Source organism: Musca autumnalis, unplaced genomic scaffold (genome assembly GCF_047663935.1).
Source record: "Musca autumnalis isolate F117 unplaced genomic scaffold, ASM4766393v1 scaffold_4, whole genome shotgun sequence".
NCBI classification, from domain to species: Eukaryota; Metazoa; Arthropoda; class Insecta; order Diptera; family Muscidae; genus Musca; species Musca autumnalis.
Genome location: NW_027411977.1, coordinates 231,837,234 through 231,859,077, shown reverse-complemented (window position 1 = coordinate 231,859,077; position 21,844 = coordinate 231,837,234). Strand labels below are relative to the sequence as shown.

The window sequence follows — 21,844 nt, the reverse complement described above, 5'->3', positions numbered from 1 at the left end:
CCCAACATTATTGAAAGAATTTCTTGTAGTAATTCCCAATTAAACATCTAAATTTTTAAAAATTCATCGTTTGCAATAATATAGTTGACTAACTGTATATTCACTTAAAAATAATTTATATGCAACATCATTGTCAGTTGTGGTCTCTAATGCCGCATCAAACCTGACCTTTGCATACTCCATAACTTGAATCGTTACTCTACCTTGTACCCGTCTTCTAACTTGAGCAAAGAAATGTTCTATAGTAGCATGCGATGTTGCGAAATTTATGATTAAATTCCCATGCGTTGAAAGCATTCTTTGTAGGGTGGCGCATGTTGTGACGATTCTGAATAAAATTGTTGATTGCGTACATTCACAGCTTTCAAAGAATTCTTTAATCCTTCTTAATATTTCCAATTTCTCCGCAACAGACATCTCTTGATCCGGTTCCACCTTCTCCACTAGTCTCAGCAATAATGTCATTATTCTAACAAATCGCACTGTCACATTTAATGTAGCATTACCCCGGTCATTCCTGCGATCTTCTTGAAGTTCATTAAACAATGAATTATTGTAAATACGATTGAATACTTCAATTTTGAACTCTTCATATGAGTAGGTTTTGTTAATTTTCGTTTGATGAGCTGCGTCGGACCGGTGTTGCACATAGCAAAATGAAATCTTCTCATTTCTATATTTAATCTTGTTGGCAAGGAATTGTTGTGATAATACAACAATCAGATGGTGGAAATCAAATAAGAAATATGTTCCATTCAAAGATAAAATGCCTTCTGGACTTGCTTGCGCTAATTCAATATGCGGACCGTTTAATCGCCTATGATCGTTTGAATCGCCCATGATCGTTTGAATCGCCCAATTGCGACACATTCGGCTAGCATCCTTAAGGCCTACGTACATAAGCTGCCTTGCCTGGTTGCTTTACTTGCTTCTGATAAAAGAATAAAAAAGAAAATGGCAACCCAGTTCGAAATTTTCTAGGCCTCCTTTATTCTTTTATTTTTATTATGCCAAAAATGAAGCAGGAAAGCAAGGCAACCAGGCAAAGCAGCTTATGTACCCAGGCCTTAACAGCCATTTCAACAACTAATTCATACGGATAGTTAGCATGGCCCTCCGTCCCAACAAAAATTGTGTACGGCGCTATCGCACCAACTAATAAAAATCCATATTGGCTAGATATTACGCCATCATCAACCATTAAAGCATTAAATACCAAATGACAGGCTCGATGCGCTTGCGGCATATTTTGGAAAAAAATAATTAAACTATTCCTTGTGGAATCCTCGAACCCGACCGCCTGCCGAGGGTACCAAGTCTCCACCACTTCCACAGGTGGAGTCAGAGCTCCCAGCTCCTCCTCATCAATCCTATAACCGCTCCTGGACTTTAAAGCCAAAATTGTTATGAGTCTTATCTGCTCCTGGGTGTAAACTCTATCGCCCTCCATGGTCGCAATTTCCAAAAGGTTTGCGTGTATTGCCGTACGCGTAAGTGCATCCATTTTAAATTATATTTTTTTTAATTTTAAATCGCAAAAGGCGGGAATTCAATGCAGCTGTGCTGCCCTAAACACAAAATTCCAACCGCAAAGCACAGAGTAGACTCTGTTATGGTATGGGGTTGTATGAGTGCTTCCGGTGTACTTAAACTAAGTTTGGGCAAAATATTACGAAAGCCAAATTTTGAACCAAATCGGCAGATCCGTTCAAGAGTTATCTTGCGCTCCAACCACTACACACGGCGTAACTTTCAGGCTGTTTTCTCAGCAAGTATGGACTTGCCCCTGATGAAACTTGTACTGCCGTATAGAGGACAGTGAATAGAAGTTACTACAACAAAACTCAAAAGTCGAACTTAAACTAAGTTTGGCCAAAATATCACGAAAGCCAAAATTTGAACCGATTCGGTTCATCCGTTCGAGAGTTATGGTGCGCTCCAGCCAGCAGGACAGACAGACGGACGGACATGGCTAGATCGACTCCAAATTGTCTGAAACACATTTCGTCCAAACATACTTGGGGTTTAAAACCATTATTTCGATAAGGCACATTTTCATCGTATCAAAGTGTATATACCCTCCGTAGCCTAAAGGCTGAGGGTATAATGAATCATCGACCTTAAACACTTTTTGATAAGTTTTTGCACTTTATATTTAAATCTCGGTAATCGGTTAACAGTTCCAATAATTTCAGATCCAAATGTACATTTGTTTTTAAAGTTTTGGCGACTTTTTGAAGTTTAAGTGTACTTTACGAAGAATGGTCCGCTATTGGGATATATTTTGAGATTCCGGGGTGATAAATTATTTTTTCTTTCAAAAAATGATTTGTTCAGTACGTTTTGAATATGAATTAACTTCAATATAAATTAATTTTTGTATATTAATTGAATTAAATTAAAAAATCTAAGGGTGTGCTAATTATATGTCCCCTTGATAATTTGGGCGTCTTACAAAACTTTTATTTTCAAAAAACCACGGATAATACTATTCACTTATATCATTAAATCTGTTAAATTCATTATAGAAAAGGATTTTGTTTCCGAAAATATTTCAATTTGCCCTATCAAAACTCTTAGCTGACTGAAATCATTTTGCCCCAAAGGGGTGTGCTAATACTGTGACCAACACTGTATATTGTGAAATTTGAGGCAATAAGTCCCAATTTTACTTGCGGCAATTGTCAGTTTGTAGGTGAGCGAGGGTGCTGAGAGGCAAAGGGTTACCATATGCCTCACCTCTCTCTCCTACAAATGACAATTGCCGCAAGTAAACTCGCCCAATGTAAATTGGGACTAAATGCAGTTTTTCGAGTTCATCATTTCTCCAAATATTTTTTTCTTGTCCTTATCTACAAATTTGCTTCAGAGGACAGAAGAATATTAGCATTGGTTTCAGAGATATAGCCCCGAATTTCCTTAAAAAATCAATATTTAACAATGTTTAGATGGGCCCATACAATCCGAGCTGGATTTGACACAACAAAACACAACTAGGGGTTTTTGTCGTTGGGGTCTGTACTTTCAAAAAATCCTCAGTTCGAATTGTTTGCACAAGATCACCGTAAAAATGTTGCACAGTGTATTGATTACATGGAAAAGAGGAAAAGCGACGTCTATCAATAGAAGACCCTTTTTAAAGGGAACAATACATGAACTGAAATATAAACCAATATTGGTCCATTTGTAACCAATTGTGTTTTATTTAACATACTTTTCAAATCTGGTTACTTTTCAATACACTTGACCAATCGGACTGCAACTTTGCACTTTGGATAACAATACAAATATGAAACTAAATCCAATATGGGGTCCATTTTTTTCCTATATACACCACGGGTTGTAATTGACCAAGCGAACTAAAACTTTGCACACTTTTCAGATATGGATGATAACACTGAAAATGAAATCAAAACCAATATTGGTCCATTGTTACAGTGTTCTTACAATGTCTAACTTAACCCCCTTTTCAAACCTGGTAACTGATTTTTAAAACGGTTGCAGTTGACCAATCGAAGTAAAACTTTGCACACTTTTCAGATTTCGATGTCAATACGTGAATATGAAACCAAAATCAATATGGGTCCATTTTTCCTACAGCCCCCATAATTATAATAATCTACCAATTATTTTCTAGCTTTAAGTGCATTTATAAATAAAGCAATGAAACTTATTTTTTTTTAATTATCCTTTATTTATTTATCAAAAATATGTACATTTTATTTTAATATTTCTTTTAATAATATAATATATATAATAATTATTATATGTTTTAATACATTATATATATTTTAATATATTATTATTTCTTTTATACGAATTATATGAGCAAAACATTTCATGTTCACAGTGAATCTTCATCTACAAAATTATATTCACTTAAAAATAATTTATATGCAACATCATTGTCAGTTGTGGTCTCTAATGCCGCATCAAACCTAGCCTTTGCATACTCCATAACTTGAACTGTTACTCTACCTTGTACCCGTCTTCTAACTTGAGCAAAGAAACGTTCTATAGTAGCATTCGATGTTGCGAAATTTATGATTAAATTCCCATGCGTTGAAAGTATTCTTTGTAGGGTTGCGCATGTTGTGACGATTCTGAATAAAATTGTTGATTGCGTACATTCACAGCTTTCAGAGAATTCTTTAATCCTTCTAATATTTCCAATTTCTCCGCAACAGACATCTCTTGATCCGGTTCCACCTTCTCCACTAGTCTCAGCAATAATGTCATTATTCTAACAAATCGCACTGTCACATTTAATGTAGCATTACCCCGGTCATTCCTGCGATCTTCTTGAAGTTCATTAAACAATGAATTATTGTAAATACGATTGAATACTTCAATTTTGAACTCTTCATATGAGTAGGTTTTGTTAATTTTCGTTTGATGAGCTACGTCGGACCGGTGTTGCACATAGCAAAATGAAATCTTCTCATTTCTATATTTAATCTTGTTGGCAAGGAATTGTTGTGATAATACAACAATCAGATGGTGGAAATCAAATAAGAAAGATGTTCCATTCAAAGATAAAATGCCTTCTGGACTTGCTTGTGCTAATTCAATATGCGGACCGTTTGAATCGCCTATGATCGTTTGAATCGCCCAATTGCGACACATTCGGCTAGCATCCTTACAGCCATTTCAACAACTAATTCATACGGATAGTTAGCATGGCCCTCCGTCCCAACAAAAATTGTGTACGGCGCTATCGAACCAACTAATAAAAATCCATATTGGCTAGATATTACGCCATCATCAACCATTAAAGCATCAAATACCAAATGACAGGCTCGATGCGCTTGCGGCATATTTTGGAAAAAATTAATTAAACTATTCCTTGTGGAATCCGCGAACCCGACCGCCTGCCGAGGATACCAAGTCTCCACCACTTCCACAGGTGGAGTCAGAGCTCCCAGCTCATCCTCATCAATCCTATAACCGCTCCTGGACTTTAAAGCCAAAATTGTTATGAGTCTTATCTGCTCCTGGGTGTAAACTCTATCGCGCTCCATGGTCGCAATTACCAAAAGGTTTGCGTGTATTGCCGTACGCGTAAGTGCATCCATTTTAAATTATATTTTTTTTAAATTTTAAATTGCAAAAGACGGGAATTCAATGCAGCTGTGCTGCCCTAAACACAAAATTCCAACCGTAAAGCACAGAGTAGACTCTGTTATGGTATGGGGTTGTATGAGTGCTTCCGGTGTGGGGAATCTTGTTTTTATTGAAGGAAATAAGGATAAGATATATTATTTAAACATTCTGAAGGATAATTTGAAATGTAGCGCTGAAAAAATGGGATTTGGAACAACATTCCAATTTTATCAAGATATTACCCCAAGCACAAATCACACATTTTTCGAGAATGGATGCCATATAACTGTCCAAAAGTGATTCAAACACCTCCACGATCCACGGATTTGAATCCTATGGGCAATTTATGGAGTATTTTGAAGACAAATATAAGAAGTCATAACATCTCAAGTACAGGAACCCTGAAAAATGTTTTGCACGGAGAATGGGGAAAAATACAGATATCTTGCACAGAAAATTTAGTTAAATCTCTGCCAAAAGGGCTAAAAGCTACAAAGGATGTCATACCAAGTGCTAAAACCCTAAGAAATCCTTTTTGTTTCTTAAAACTTTTAGAGTGGATACTTTTCACTGTGAGGTAGAAATCGATGTTGTTTAACAATTTTTATCTTTTTATCCAAATTTACCCGAATTTCTTCAATTTTATTTTATTATATTTAAGTTAAGACCCTAATGTAAAAATATAAAAAAGAATGAAATCGCTATCATTAATTAACTCTTAGCTATCGCAGTTTTAATGAAAGAAATTAAAGTGGATACTTTTGACTGTGATTCATGTAATTAGAACCTGACGTAATTGTCCTCTTATGAATTTTCTAATTACTGCAACAAGAAGGTGGTATAGATATGTATGTCAAACACGAACATTTTTCCCTTAATTTATCCCTACGATTTTTTTGGAATGTAAATGCATATTTTCTATCTTCTGAGAGTCATTTAGGACTCAGCGACCAACTTCATGAAAATTAAGGGTGGTTTAGCCGTAATTTGTTAGGAGATTCCTCTACCTTCTCTCCCTGTTCTTCGTTTTGCCTAGATTATGTGTTTCACGAAATCAATTATTTCTATATTTTCATGACTTTTTCACATTATTGCCACTATATTTGACTAAATATTCAAAAATAAGCAAAATTTCCTTTTATTTCTGCTGTTTTTATAATGAAATATGGACCAGTTTTCCCATTTCTGGGATAGCGTTTTTCCTTAGCCCTAAATTTTAATAATTTGCTATAAAATTATAATATTTTTGCACACAGGAACAAAGATGCTGTTCGCAGTTATTAAAATGTATACTAAAATTGCTGAAAAAGTTCGATAATGGCCGGTTTTTGGCAAAATATTTAACAAAAGTTACAAAAACCGAATTTTTGACGCGTAGAAAACAGGGTTAACAATGTTTTCTTTGTTATTCTCGCTTAAAGGGTTGCCATGGATCCATGTTACATACACTTTTTAATTGCCACAGGACCAACATTTTTTTAGGTATTTGTTTTTTTTTTTTTTTGATATTGGGCATGGGCTTCTAAAATACTAAGGTGGTATTATTGGTGAAATTGAAAACCGAATATTTTCGACACTCACTGTATGTAAATTGGACTTTACATACTGTGGAAATCACTCTAGCGTCCGAACGGATTGACGTAGGTGGATGAAATTGTGGGAAAATCTATTATTTGTACGTAGGACTTTTGGTATTGAAAGCGGGCTATGTAGGTCCACGCTTTCGTATAGCCCCAATACAAAATGACGCGATTTGTCCCATTTTACCACCGAATTGGTTGTAACTTTGTATTTTGTGTCTCCAGAGGCCAAAAAACATTCCTACCAAAGTTGGTTTATATAGGTCCACGTTTTGGTATAGCCCCCATATAAAGTACGCGTCATTTTAATATATTTTGAATGGATTAGTAGTCCCATTTGACAACAGAATCGGTTGTAACTTTGTATCTTGTGTTTCCAGAGGCTAAGAAATATTTCTACCATAAAATGTTTATATAGGTCCACGTTTTGATGTAGCCCCCATAGGACGATATCTCCCGATTTTCGGTATTTTGAAGGGTTTGTCCTCATTATCACACCGAGATGGCTGAAATTTGGTATTTAGTCTTCGTTGGGGGTATAGAACTTTCCCCCAGACATTTGTAGGTATAGGTCCACGCCATCATATAGCCCCCATAGAACGGTACCTTCCGATTTTCGGTATTTTGAAGGTTGTGGCCACATTAATCCACCGAAATGGCTAAATTTGTGGTGGAGGGTATAAAAAGTTCGGCCCAACGTTACGTTTTTCCTACTTGTTTTTGTAAATTTGGTTAAGTAGAAAGAGAAGAAACAGCAAGAAATGGATATGTCTAATGACGACGAGGAAGTTGTTGTTGGGCATAAGCAGAAGAGAAAACGTTGAATGTTAGTGGATTCCGATGAGATTTAACAAAATGTTCGGTGCAAGATATCTGAATTTTTCCACATTCTTCTTGTAAGGTATTTTTCAGGATTCCTATACTTTAGATGTTCTGACTTCTGTTTGTCCCAAAATACTCCATAAATTGCATATAAGATTTAAATCCGGGGATCGGGGAGGTGTTGGAATCACTTTTGGACAGTTACATAGCATCCATTTTGGAAAAATATGTAGGTGATTTGAGCTCGGGCTCATATATTCATAAAATTGGAATGTTGTCCCAAATCCCATTTTTTCAGCGCCTAAATTTCAAATTATCCTTTCAGAATGTTTAAATAATACATCTTATCCTTAATTCCTACGATAAAGACACGATTTCCTATACCGGAAGCACTCATAACAGTCTCCTCGATGCTTTACGGTTGGATTTGTGTGTTTGGGGTCAATAATGCACGTTTCTCCTCAGATTTCGCTGGAAGTTAATAGATTCCGAAGAATTCTTTGCGCAAATTACTTCCGGAGGCCTTGAAGTGCCTTGTAAGATGGTCCGATACAATCCGTGGACATCAATTGACTCAGAAATGTACAATTATCCGAAACTTTTCGCCCCTATAGTGACGGTAATGATCATAATACAAAAACGACATTGTTCACGGTATAAATTTCATGCTCTTTTTGTAGTGCTTATATTTTGATGCTATGGAAGCCTTGGGAGCAGGTTTGTAACAGAATATTTCACAATTCTGGTTCAACTGATGTCCAAGGATTGTATCAGACCATATTACAAGGTAATTCAAGATCTTCTGTAATTTGCGCAAAGAATTATGCGGAATCTATTAATTTCCAGCGTAATCTAAGGAAAAACGTTCGTTATCGACGTCACGGAAGGAATATTATGAACAAGAACAACGTCAAAGCTTTCCAGGGTCTCAATATTTGACATCTGACATTAATTTTGTGCTTTTTATAAGTCCCAATTTACATTAGGCGAGTTTACTTGCGGCAATTGTCAGTTTGTTGGTAAGAGAGGGTGCGGAGAGGCAAAAGGTTACCATATGCCTCACCCCTCTCTCCCACAAAATGACAATTGCCCCAAGTAAACTCTAAACTCTAAAACTAATATGCTGTTTATATTAGAGCTTTTTGCAGGGTTAACCTTCCTTATGAGGATTTGTTTGAAATATAAGTAATGGAATTGACATTTAAAACCCAGTCGGTTTGTTAAATCCGGTTATATATAAACGGGGTATAAAGTACAATACCTAAAAATGCAAAGAATTAAGCATGGGTCAGCTTTGATGAGGAATTCAAGAATTCCAACCTTAAATAACGGCATTTAACCCCTATTAACTATTTTTGTATCTCTAAAATATATCTTGGGCACCCAAAAAAATTCGCTGAAACAATAAAATGTATAAATTTTGCTGCCAATTCCATGAATTCTTGGGGAGTACACATACAGTGAGTGTCAAAATAAACTTTACACCTCTCAACATTTTTTTGATTGCATTATTACACCGACATAGAGATATTATACGTGTAACATATAAATGCAACTTTTTTTAAGTATTTAGTGCTGAATTAAAATCCAGAAAATATTAGGCCCTTCCCACGTTTCATTAGAGATAAAATGAAGATTTCCAAAATAACCCAAAATTTGACGCGTCAAAATAAAGTTTACACTTTTGCCAAACGCAAGAATTTTCTTATTTCTTTAACAAAATGAATGGATATTTTTGCTTTTGAACTTATTTATTTACGAGCCTCCAAACAATAAATTAACGAGTGTTTTGGTATAATCCGGTGATATTTCCGTGGTACCACTTTCGAGTAATATTGGCATAAAATAGGCCTCTATTACGGTTTTTGTCGAATTTTTTCGGCAAGTACTCTCTTGATTTGTAGTCTAGAGACTTCAATGGGTGATCTGATATACATACATACCATGGTACAATAATACAGGTAGCATTATCAAGCCAGCTGATTGTAACATAATGTGTCAACTGCATTGAATTGATGTCAAATTTTGACACCTTATGTTACCAACAATTGCCGATGCGGCTACCTGTGTATTTGTACCATGATACATACATAGGAGTCAAATATAGGAACATGTTTTTCATAATTATAGCTGAATGCGTTATATCCCTGCCCATATGTTACGTAAACCCTTGGTATTAGCCCCATTCCTCCAGACTAGGGTTTTTAATGAATCGTTCTATTGGACTTAGTTCGTTCATGAACTATACAACTCTACTTTCTTTCAGGTAAATTATTCAATTTCCTCTATCCAATAAATCATGGTATAAGTAAAGAGGTAGATTTAAATGAAAAAAATCTATAGAACCCTTGTTTTTCTTGAATTCCTAAAACTTCAAAGTAAATGCAACAAGTGGGTTTGTTTACAATGCATTTTTGAGCATTTTATAAAAAACGCGAAAAATGAATGAAGAGTTAAGTTTTCTCTACATAATCGAGTTTTGAATATGATAAACTGATTGTTTCCATGCAACTCTCACCAATTTCTTCCATACAAATGGTCTAAAAACAATTTTAAAAAACATTGAATTCGATTGTTTTTAAAATTGTTTGGCATATTATTCAAACACCACACACACATACACAGTTTGTTTATATTGTTTTGAAGTTTTAGGCATACTCGAATGAAAAAATTTAAATTGACATAAAGCTTTGGCTAACCTTTCTTATTAAACCATGCAATAAATTAATGTGCTTTTTACATTAGCACCAAAAACAGATTTTAGGACTGTTTCGTCATTTATTTGCTAAAACAGGCAACATTTTGCGTCATTTACTTTACAAAAATAAATGACGATAGCTTCGTCATTTATTCTAAACAACGCACGAAAACACCATACTATTATACGCAACCCTGCTTGTTCGCCATAAACTACCAAAAAATGCAACTGTTTTATGATGTCTTAGTTTGTTTGTGTGTGTTGTAGAAAAACGAGGACAAAAGTGTAAAAAATGGTTAAAAAACATGAAAATGTTATATTATTTAATTTTGATTTAAATCAAGTTATTTGGTAAACACTTGTTGTTTGGTAAACACTTGGTTTGATAAGCGCTTGTTTCTACAATATCTGCCATAAACATAATAAGTCCCGGTCCACACTAGAGTGATTTCATTGAAAAAATTGCATGAAATTATGCGTCTCTAGATCGACATCCATAGTAATGTAAAATTATAAAATTGCTGTAGTGGGGAATTGGATTTAAGAACACCTAATTTCATGAAATTTGTTAATGAAATTCACGGCAGTGTGGACCGGGACTAAATAACTAATGGAAAATCAATACATTAACATGGGGAAGGGAATGTTGTAATTGTTTTTCTTTTTTATTCTTTCCTTTTAGACCAAAAACCAAGATGAACCAAAATCCAAAAAGGTTAAGCTGGATGCCTCCTTGGTTTCGGGAACATTTGCGGAGAAATTAAAACAGTTACAGTCCTCAGATGATTGCAAGACATCAAAGAAACAGGAAGCTCTGATATTTCCCAAATCTCCAGCATGCCGGTTATTGGCATCATCTTCAGGTGAGCCATGTGGGGAACCTCGTGGATTATAATGGCCACCAACTGATGCACAACCAGCCGAAACATCACCACTTTCGTGGACATGTATGCCGTGTAAACCCGGTGTTAAACCATCCACCACACCATCAACCACAACGCCAGGTTTGTATGCCTATTTGGAATTTCATAAAAATCATTACTTACCTTAAAACCCGAGATTTAGGGGGTGTATGTAAACTTTTGTCCCTCTCTGTATGTATTCGATTCGTAAGTTAAAATTTAAGCTTTTCTCGTTTTTGTCGCTTTTGTATACGGGCTTTCACAGATGTAAATTACTTTTGTATATAATTGTTTAAGCATCCCATATTTGACAAAGGAGACTTACCTCTAAAATATGTTCCACAAAGGGTATTCGCCTGATCAACTGCTTTCCTTTATTGCATTTTGTTTATGTGTTTTTGGAGTTTTTCCTAAGACAAAATACAAAAGTAATGAGTTCAACTTGATTATAAAACTAATAGTTGCTAATTGAATGTTAGGAATTACAAATGAATGTTAGGAATTACAAATGAAATGTTAGGAATTATAAATTAAATCTTAGGGATTATAAATTGAATGTTAGGAATTACAAATGAAATGTTAGGAATTACAAATTAAATCATAGGAATTATAAATTGAATGTTAGGAATTACAAATGAAATGTTAGGAATTACAAATTAAATCATAGGAATTATAAATTGAATGTTAGGAATTACAAATGAAATGTTAGGAATTATAAATTAAATCTTAGGAATTAGAAATGAAAAGTATTAAATAATAATAAATAATAATCTACATTATCCCCTCTACAATTGGTTGTACCTCCTTCTCCGTCACCATGCATTTGGGTTGGTGGATGGTGCTACACGTTGATTATAGCACCGGGGGATGTTTTTTCGGTGGGCTTTAACATGCGTGTATAAAGTAGAGCGAGCCACGTCGTATTTTAGAGCTGCTTTGTAGCAGCTCACGTCGGTTGCCACAACAAACTCAACGGCCAACCGCATTCTTTCGTCGTATTGTTCGGCACTTACGAGCGGTACGAACGGGGCATTGTCTGGAATAAAACAAGCAATTAATTACTTTGTTTAATTACAAATTAAATCTAATTACTTGTGTGTGGTAGAGCTGACAAAAAATCGATGGCACTATCGATAAAATCGATTGTTTTTTAAAAATTAAATATCGATAGATAGTTTTGCCTATCGATAAAATGTCGAATTTTCGATTTTACTAACCAATGGTCGACTTCGATTTTTAGAATTTTCAAAGCAAAAAGTGACTAATCAATTAATCGAAGCCGACTTGCCTATCCCCCAGTCGAAAAACAAAACAGTGTTGGGTCAAGGTGAAACAAAGGAGAACATTCGTTTTTATATAAAACTCATAACAAAAGCAAAAAGCAAAATAAAAAAATTAATATATTAATAAAATAATCAATAAATATTCGTGAATCGCATTTAGTAACATTTGGTAATAATTATTACAAATTTTCACGTAAAAGGACACAGCTAATATAACAGTTGTATAACAGATCCGTACGAAGGTAAAAACGATTTTGAAAAACGTTTTTCAAAATTTCTAGTAATCAAATTTTTATTTTCTTATAGTGGACTCAATGGCCTAACAAAGGAGAACATTCGTTTTTATATAAAACTCATAACAAAAGCAAAAAGTGACTAATCAATTAATCGAAGTCGCCTATCCCCCAGTCGAAAAACAAAACAGTGTTGAGGTCAAGGTGAAAACAAAGGAAACAAAGGAGAACATTCGTTTTTATATAAAACTCATAACAAAAGCAATAAAAGCAATCGAAATAATGAATTATAATATAATAATAATAATTTCTTTAATAATGGTGCTTGCGGTGCTTGCTGAAGGGGCAGAATGGTGGGAGGAAAACCAAAATAACTACTGCAAAGTAGCTAAACGAGAGTCCGTGTATCCTAATTATACTCCCGGAGAGGTAAGGGTGATAACAATTAAAGCCCTTCTGTCCAAGAAGGCATACGTGTTCGACAGAGTAATTTTGGGTACCCAAACCCCCCAAATAGCGGATGTGGAAGCCTGGTTCCCGAGGCAAGGAATGGGCTTTGCTCCTTCTACGAAGTCAAGGCTAACGGATTATTTCGCAACTAAAAGCGATGATCAGAAAAAAGCAGTTCTCTATTTCGACGCACTGAACGTCAATAGTGGCGATATAACCTCACAGTATGCATTTTCAGTAAGAGGTTTGCTTTGGAATTGAACTTTATTTATGGGAACTCGAGGTGAAGAAGAGTACGACGGACAGTTAGTGGCTAACATGATGTCAGTTGTTTTGCGTGAAGCAGCAGATATAGGCATTAACATAGTGGCCAGTTCTTGCGATGCGGATAGTAAGCATACGTCTTTGGTGCCGATTTATTCTGAGACAGATTATCTCTATCGCGGCAAAATATTTTTATTCGACATAATCCATTTGTTTATGACACTAGTGACACATTTTGTAACAAATACAATAGTGATCATCCAGGATCGGCGTCGAATTATAAGCACGTATCTGCACATCAACGCAGATCATATAAGTTACTTCAAGAATTCTTATTTTTATGAAAGATTCAGAATGAGCTACTATCAAGACGTTTTCAACGCAATTGTTGTAGGTCAACTTGAAACAATGTGTAGAGAAAACCCAAGGAACATTGATATGAAAAATACGTATAAGTTCGTCTCATTAACAACACAATTCCTCCAAATACTAAATGTCGGAGGAGACCGAGATGACAAAGTAAACGTTCTGACAGAATATATCAACATGTTAGATAAAATAAGTTATACTAACAGATTACTTCTGTCTGGAACGCTAACGGCATGGAAAGAGCTGCTCCGGGTACATGGAAATTTTGATCTTTTCCATTTAAGTACCCATCGTACTCTTGAGCGATTTTTCGCACAAATACGAAGGAGGACATGTGGTAACACGCCAACATATGTTACCATGATGTATGCGAAGGCAAGATATGATGCTTGCCTTGAAACCACTAATAGACTTGACCTTGCCTATGAGCTTTTTTTAAATGACATGGACTTCCCTCTCGAATAATTCGTTAATAAAAAACATATCAATGAATTGAAACCAATCAGCTGTCGTAAATTAATTTGTCCAAGACTAAACTTGCAATTTTTACTAATATATTAAATTAGTAATTATTATTCTAATTTTATTTCTATTATAAAATGTGTTTCAGATTTGTTTAATAAATAAAATTGTCTTAAAATGCATTAAAATAAAAATGTCTTTTTGCAGTGTTTTATTTAACTTGCTTCGATGGTGTGTGTTTAGTTCAAATCTGGTAACTCATTTTTCAGCAGTTGACCAATCGATTAAAACTTTGAAAACTTTTCAGATATGGATGACAATACGTGAATATGAAACCGAAATCAATATGGGTCGATCTTTTCCTATAGCCCCCATATAATGCTACTACCTGATTTCAAGTTTTTTAGGGATTTTATCTTCATTTTTAGCCAGAATTGACTGTAACTTGGCATTTAGAGTTCCCAATGGTACAGACACTTCCCCATAAAAAATTATGGACATAAGTCCTGGTTTTGGTATAGCCTTTATATAAAGATACTACACGATTTCAGGCATTTTAAAGTGTTTATCTAAATTGACTATAATTTTGTTCTCAGTGTTCAGAAAATGTATTTACTAAAAAGTTAAAAATAAAATATAATTTAAAAAAAATTAAGTTTCACAGGTATGTGATGGAAAACGATTCGACTCGTTTTGACATAAATCGAAATCGTATATCTCCAATTTTGATGAATATTTTAATGAAATTGAAAATGGATTTTAAAAATATTATTCAAATAAGGGGCGTTTGCGAAGCAAAACTATATATATCATCAACGGCATTCCGATTATATACCATTCCGATTCTGCAAATCGAGTCGATTCGGTTTTCATCACATACCCGTGAGTGTTTTATTTAGAAATGCACTTAAAACTAGGAAATAATTTGTCGCTTAGCCTCAATAAATATATTCTTTGAGAGATTCCACCATGAGAAAGATATTTATTGAAGCTAAGCGACAAATTATTTCCTAGTTTTAAGTGCATTTCTAAATAAAACACTGAAACTTAATCTTTTTAAATTATTTTTTATTTTAATTATATACTTATTATAATAATGTTAGTATTAGTATAAGGAAGGTAAGTATGTATTTACCGTTGTTGTTATCGTTGTTGTAGTTGTTATCGTTGTTGTAGTTGTTATCGTTGTTGTAGTTGTTATCGTTGTTGTTATCGTTGTCGTCGTTGTTGTCATCGTTGTTGTTATCGTTGTCGTCGTTGTTGTTATCGTTGTCGTCGTTGTTGTTACCGTTGTCGTCGTTGTTGTTATCGTTGTCGTCGTTGTTGTTGTTATCGTTGTCGTCGTTGTTGTTGTTATCGTTGTCGTCGTTGTTGTTGTTATCGTTGTCGTCGTTGTTGTAGTTGTTATCGTTGTTGTTATCGTTGTTGTTATCGTTATCGTTGTTGTAGTTGTAGTAGTTGTTGTTATCGTTGTTGTTGTTGTAGTAGTTGTCATTGTTATCGTTGTAGTTGTTGTTGTTGCCGTGCTCACGTGGCCTTATTGGGGAGAATGTTGGAGAGGAGGAGGAGTAGGAGCTTGGAGACGGAGGAGGCACCGGTTGGAGGCGACGAGGCTTCTTTCTTTTCACCTCCGGGACCTGTAACAATCTTCTGACCTCCACTAACTTTGCCTCCAATTCCCTTTTTGCTTTTTGGACCTCCATTAGCTTTTTTCCAAAGGCATCTCGCTCCTCCTCTGCCTTCTTCTTAGCCGCTGAAATGGCTAGGAGGTATTGGCCAAGGTCTTTGTATGTTTTCAGCGCCCAAATGGTGTCGATGTCGTCAACTTCCATTCTCTCCATTCTCTGCAAAATAAAAAACGTCGGTTTTTGTGAAATATTTGAATTTTGCTATCTCTAAATATTTGTTTTTTTCAACTCATGGACTAAGGTGTAATAAAAAAATCATTAAAATCGCATTGCCGGAAACTGTTAGTGCCAGTTACTCAAAGATGTTGCAAGGAAAGAATGTGGAATCCTGAAATTTGGAATAAGGAGTGCTGTTGGAGTGGAGGATTGAGATATTGATGTTGTTTTGAAATTCATACTTCGTAAATCAAAAAGTCGAAGATACACTGAAAAAATTGTTGTTTTTTTTTTTCATTTTTATATATATTTTCTGAGCGTCTTAGAAAGTAGATTAACAACGTGATCTATGGGACTCCATTTTGATATCACAAATTCCAAAATTAGCTACTTCTTCAAAAATAACAAATAGTTGCGATAAAAATGTCGGGGATTTTACAAAAATTAATTGGTCGACTTATTTAAGACCCAATAATAACCAAATTAGGGTTCCAAAATACCCATGTTTTCGGTAAATGTTAAAAAACATGACATTTTATGAATTTTATTCTTAACAAGGATTACACTATGCAACACTGAAAATGCAAACAACTTATAGTATGCATTTTTTGAAAGTACATATTTAGACTACAAAAATCCTAGTAGGGTTTTGTCCTGCCAGATCCAGTTCGGATTTTATGGCCTCATCTAAACCGGGCTAAAATTACACTTTTTTGCATTTATCGGGCCTTTATCTCAGAAACGATTAGGAATTTGGCCTTGCTTACTTCATGTTGTTTCAGCGGTATTTTGTTTCATATCATTTCAAACACAGTTCACACCAACAGTTTATTCTCGCATTTCGGATTTCACTACATTATTGACATTTTTATTATATCGTCGTTGAAAAATGTACTAAAAATAGAGGCATAGAGGCATTTTACAACAACAACTGAAGAGTTGTGTATTACATTCCAGAGAATATTTTTGCAAAAGAAAATATTCAGAAAAAATTAATGGTTTTGGAGATACGGTGTGAAATGTATAAAAATTGTGGAATTTTTGCATATATTTTGAAATTTGAGGCAATAAATGTAGCTTTTCGAGTTCATTATTTCTCCAAATATTTTATTCTTAACTAGGGTTTCTTGTCGTTTGGGTCTGTACTTTCAAAAAATCCTCAGTTCGAATTGTTTGCACAAGATCACCTAAAAATGTTGCACAGTGTTATTAGGCAATGTCCTATGTCTCAAGCGAGAATATCTAAAAACTAGACGTTTTATTTATGAGTATTTTGGTTTACCAAATGGACTGCTATCCATTTCTGTTGAAAAAAATCCCCAAAAATCGGTTTTTATACCCATAAGTAGCCTTTTCGGTGGAATAATGACTCTAAAGACTCCAAAATATTGAAAATCGTGAAGTTACGTAATAATTCTCTGCTCAAATGTTTTTTTACCCGCAAGGGAGACTAAGTACCAATTATGCATTTCGTGGCTATACACTACAACCAACCCTGACCGTACCGAATATTCTATTTTTAATTTTAACCCACACTGAACACTTATAGTAGCAAAGTGGAAAGGATATAAAACACAAATAAAAAATATATAATATGGAATATGAACTTGCGGTTTCCAAGCAAAATCGTGAAAACCTAAAAAACACCAACACCTAAAAATGTGAATTTTTACCGCGATTAATTTAAAAATCCCACAAGGCACTATAGTAATTTGGCCTGTTTTTTGAGGCAAAAATTAATAGCGGTGGATATGTGGCTTTTTATACATTTTTATTGCATTATATGCAAAAGTAAGATAAAACAAAGAATTGCAACGTAAAATTCGGATATAGCGAACATCGGTTATAAGAAACTGCGTTTATGTTTATAGCGAACAAAGTTTTATGTTTCCAAATTCAACTTCTTAAAACGACCACGTAACAAACAAAAGCTGTTACCCCGCGAATAGAATTTTTTACGATTTGTTACCGCTTTAAAGCAGAAGCGGATAGGGACGAATTTAAGCACTGTTTTAAATATTTAAATATATGATGATATTTAAAAGTAGGCTTTAATAAAAATTTTACAGACGAATACGTCTATAACGAACTCTGGATATAACGAACAACTTTTCTTTTTCCTACCCCCTATTCTCAATTTACCTATTTTATTATTATTATTATTTATTATTTTATTGAGATATTTTCTTTGCAAACAGCTTCTGAAAATTCTGGGAAGTCTTCTACTGAACAAATTCAGCGGCACCAACAATCGATTGACCAGCAGACGTCGTTCAAAGCTATCCAAGCTATCCACAATCCTCCGCAAAATCCAACAACTACCAAAATTACAAAGTATATGCGGGATATTAGGAAGATAGGAGACATGCAGCATCAACAACAACAGCAGCAGCGACTCTATCGATATCTAGAACTTTTTCCAGTGGCCCCAACAACGAAGAAAAGTGAGTAAAATCAATGAAATTACGTGACAGACATTCATTAACATTTACTTTACAGGCTTGATTGAAAAAAGCATGGATCAATCTTTGCAACAACAACAACAACAAGTTTCCAATCAAAATATAGCCCAATCACAAAATGTCCAGCAGCAGGATTGTTCAAAGGTCGGTACCTCCACAACAAATACAGAACAAGACGAACAAAACACAACCCTACAACAGTATACAATACATCACCAACATACAAGCCAAACGCAACATCAACAGCAAAATACTACGCCGAGTCCTGTATCGACTACACCCACAAACTCAGTTGCATCCACTCCGACAGGGAATATCAGCCCCCGGTGAATATTATTAATAAACAACAATTATTGCTTCAGTAGCAGGCCCAAGCACAAGCCCAATCTCATAGTCCTACATCGGTGACATCAGGTTCAAGTCCCGTCACAAAAGACAGTGATAATCGTAAAAAAAAGAAACGGAAGCGTGAACAACAAAAACAACGTAAGCAACTGACGACTTCTAATGCCAAAGAAACGCCCGTCAGCGGCAGCTCTGCAGCCAATGTTTCAGCAAATGTCGCTTAAACTAGAGGAGGACTACGACTCTTTTATAGAAAACTTGATGCTGCATTTACGTCAAATGCCACCAATGCAAGTCTTGGAACCGCAGCTAAATGTTAATTATGGGGTGTGCAATATGTTCGGTTGGCGGAATTGCTCCTCTAGCAATTCCCCTCAAAAAGAAAGTCGACAGAGTGAACGCGGTAACCTTTTCGAGCAAGAATTAGAAGGTGAATTCGGTGCTGCCTACATACCCAACAAAGTGCCTTTTTATGATTTGAAAAAATTTCGGGGACGTAAAGCGCCGAGGATGCCAACACTTCATCATCCATACAAAATAATTACTACGATCGGAGTTTTCCTCCTTTACGTACAAATCCGAACCAGAAAAACTGAATAGCTGGGTAAAAGCAAGCGTACCGCGTACCGCGAACGAGCTGTGACACACCCGAAATCGTCAGCATCTTATGCCCGTTGATCCTGTTAAGACAATTCGACTCAATATGTTGCAGCAGGAAACTTCCCGGGTTTAATTTTAATGAGCAATTCGCAACAGCGAATGGGACGCATGTCCCCAGTTATACCGGTCAACTCGATGGCTTTAGTTACCAAACGGAAAAAGACGCCCTTGAAACCGCTGGAAAATGAAGCCGACAGCGGCATGTTTATAAAAGATTTCTCAGATGAACTGGATCACAGAGGCGGTCAAATATAATTTTAAGTAAGAACTTATTCGTTCCCAATTATTTCAATATTCCAATCTCTGTTCCGCTTCAGTTTAAAAAATATCGAAAACAGCCAAAATGTAATTCTATCTTACCGACTTCTTCTGCTATGAAGGAGATGCCGATTTGAGGACAAATTATCTTCGCTGCCAGCAAGTGATCGTGAAATGGCATTAAGAAATCTTCACATTCAAGGTATTCTATAGGGGAAGGTGCCTTAAGAACACGTTGCATGCCAAACTACTGCATCCGACACAGCCAAGACATTTCTATAAAGTTTGTTTAGTTTGTTTCGTACAGTTCCAGGGCACATCGTCGATACCATCGATAAGGCCTGATTTGGTGTCTCAGGGGGGCATTATCGAAAGTCTTCCCGGAGTTGAGACATTGACAAACTATCGTTTCAAATATGGCCGCAATCCCTTACTGCCCACTTGCCTTGAATCCTTCGGAGCAGCTCGTGAGAACATTGAGAACATGCAGTTCGATCAGTTCCTTGGGAGGTCATCAGGCAACTCTTCCATCAACAGCAGCAGCTGGTGAGGTTACATGCCAGTAGCAATTTGTCCACTCGAAAAGTTCACAGTACAAGAAAATGAAACAGGAGTGGCGAATAACAGGTAACTTCATTTACATAGGGTCACATTTGATTTGCAATAATTTTGCCATCCTTTTTCTAGATCAAAAATAGCAGGGGCCTGTGCAGCCCGTGATATGGAAAAACACACAATGATAATCGAAGACATCGGTGAGGTGATACGTTCAGAAGTATCCGAAGTTCGTGAAAAGCAATACGAAGCGAGGGTACCATTATATTAATTATATTCCATATAAACATTTACTTAACTTTTTTCCCAGAATCGCGGCATTTACTGTTTCGCGGACGAAGATCGCGTCGTTGATGCCACACTGTGTGGCGGTTTGGCCCGTTATATTAACCATTCGTGCAATCCCAATTGCGTTACCCTGAAATGTGGAGGTGGATCGTGAGCTGCGAATTATTATATTCGCCAAGCGAAGAATAAACCCGCAGTGAAGAGGTAATTTACGAAATCGGAAACATGCTGTATTTAAGATTTTTATCGTTACTTCTCTTTATTACCTTTATTATTTTGATGCATGTAAAAATACATCGTCTATAAATTAATTATTATCTATACTATATATTATTTTTATTATTGTTAAAAGATTCATCTCTCTTATATAAGTGAAGCAATTGAGAATATTATATTTGATAAATATATAGAATAAAATATTCTCGAGGAAATACTCTCGAGAAAATATTCTCGAAGAAATATTCTCGAAGAATTATTCTCGAAGAAATATTCTCGAAGAAATATTCTCGAAGAAATATTCTCGAAGAAATATTCTCGAGAAAATATTCTCGAAGAAATATTCTCGAGGAAATATTCTCGAAGAAATATTCTCGAAGAAATATTCTCGAGGAAATATTCTCGAGGAAATATTCTCGAAGAAATATTCTCGAAGAAATATTCTCGAAGAAATATTCTCGAAGAAATATTCTTGAGGAAATATTCTCGAAGAAATATTCTCGAAGAAATATTCTCGAGGAAATATTCTCGAAGAAATATTCTCGAGGAAATATTCTCGAAGAAATATTCTCGAGGAAATATTCTCGAAGAAATATTCTCGAAGAAATATTCTCGAGGAAATATTCTCGAAGAAATATTCTCGAGGAAATATTCTCGAAGAAATATTCTCGAGGAAATACTAAATACTAATAAATAAATAATAAATACTAATAGAAAATACTAAATATTAAAATATGTATTACTTACATGATTATTCTTGAAATTCTTGAAATTGAAATTTTTTAATTTTATTAATTTTATTTAAAGTTTTTATTCTTCTCACAAATTTCACGAATTGAAATTCTTCAAATTGAAATTTTTTAATTTTAGATACCGGCGACAGAACTAAATGTCAAAATATATATTCCAATATTCCAATTTGAAATGATAGGGTGGTTCACAAAACTTCATTTTTTTCAATTTTGAGCTCTTCATATGAGTAGGTTTTGTTAATTTTCGTTCGATGAGCTGCGTCGGACCGGTGTTGCACATAGCAAAATGAAATCTTCT

At 35.1% G+C, this 21,844-nt stretch overlaps 1 protein-coding gene and 1 pseudogene across 2 annotated transcripts; both read left to right on the top strand.

Moving 5' to 3' along the window:
- Positions 1-20,889, top strand: part of LOC141400955 (histone-lysine N-methyltransferase trr-like) — a 208,528-nt pseudogene extending 187,639 nt beyond the window's left edge.
- On the top strand, positions 11,020-20,204 carry LOC141400954 (uncharacterized). Of its 2 annotated transcripts, XM_073980667.1 has the most exons (5): positions 11,020-11,207; positions 18,209-18,454; positions 18,510-19,738; positions 19,795-19,937; positions 20,029-20,046. In XM_073980667.1, the coding sequence occupies exons 1-3, from the start codon at positions 11,153-11,155 to the stop codon at positions 18,800-18,802; spliced, it is 594 nt and encodes a 197-aa protein (XP_073836768.1). In that variant the 5' UTR covers positions 11,020-11,152; the 3' UTR covers positions 18,803-19,738; positions 19,795-19,937; positions 20,029-20,046. The 2 variants fall into 2 exon arrangements, with proteins under 2 accessions (XP_073836768.1, XP_073836767.1); XM_073980666.1 differs by having other exon boundaries at positions 19,795-20,204.
- Positions 20,890-21,844: the final 955 nt, after the last annotated feature.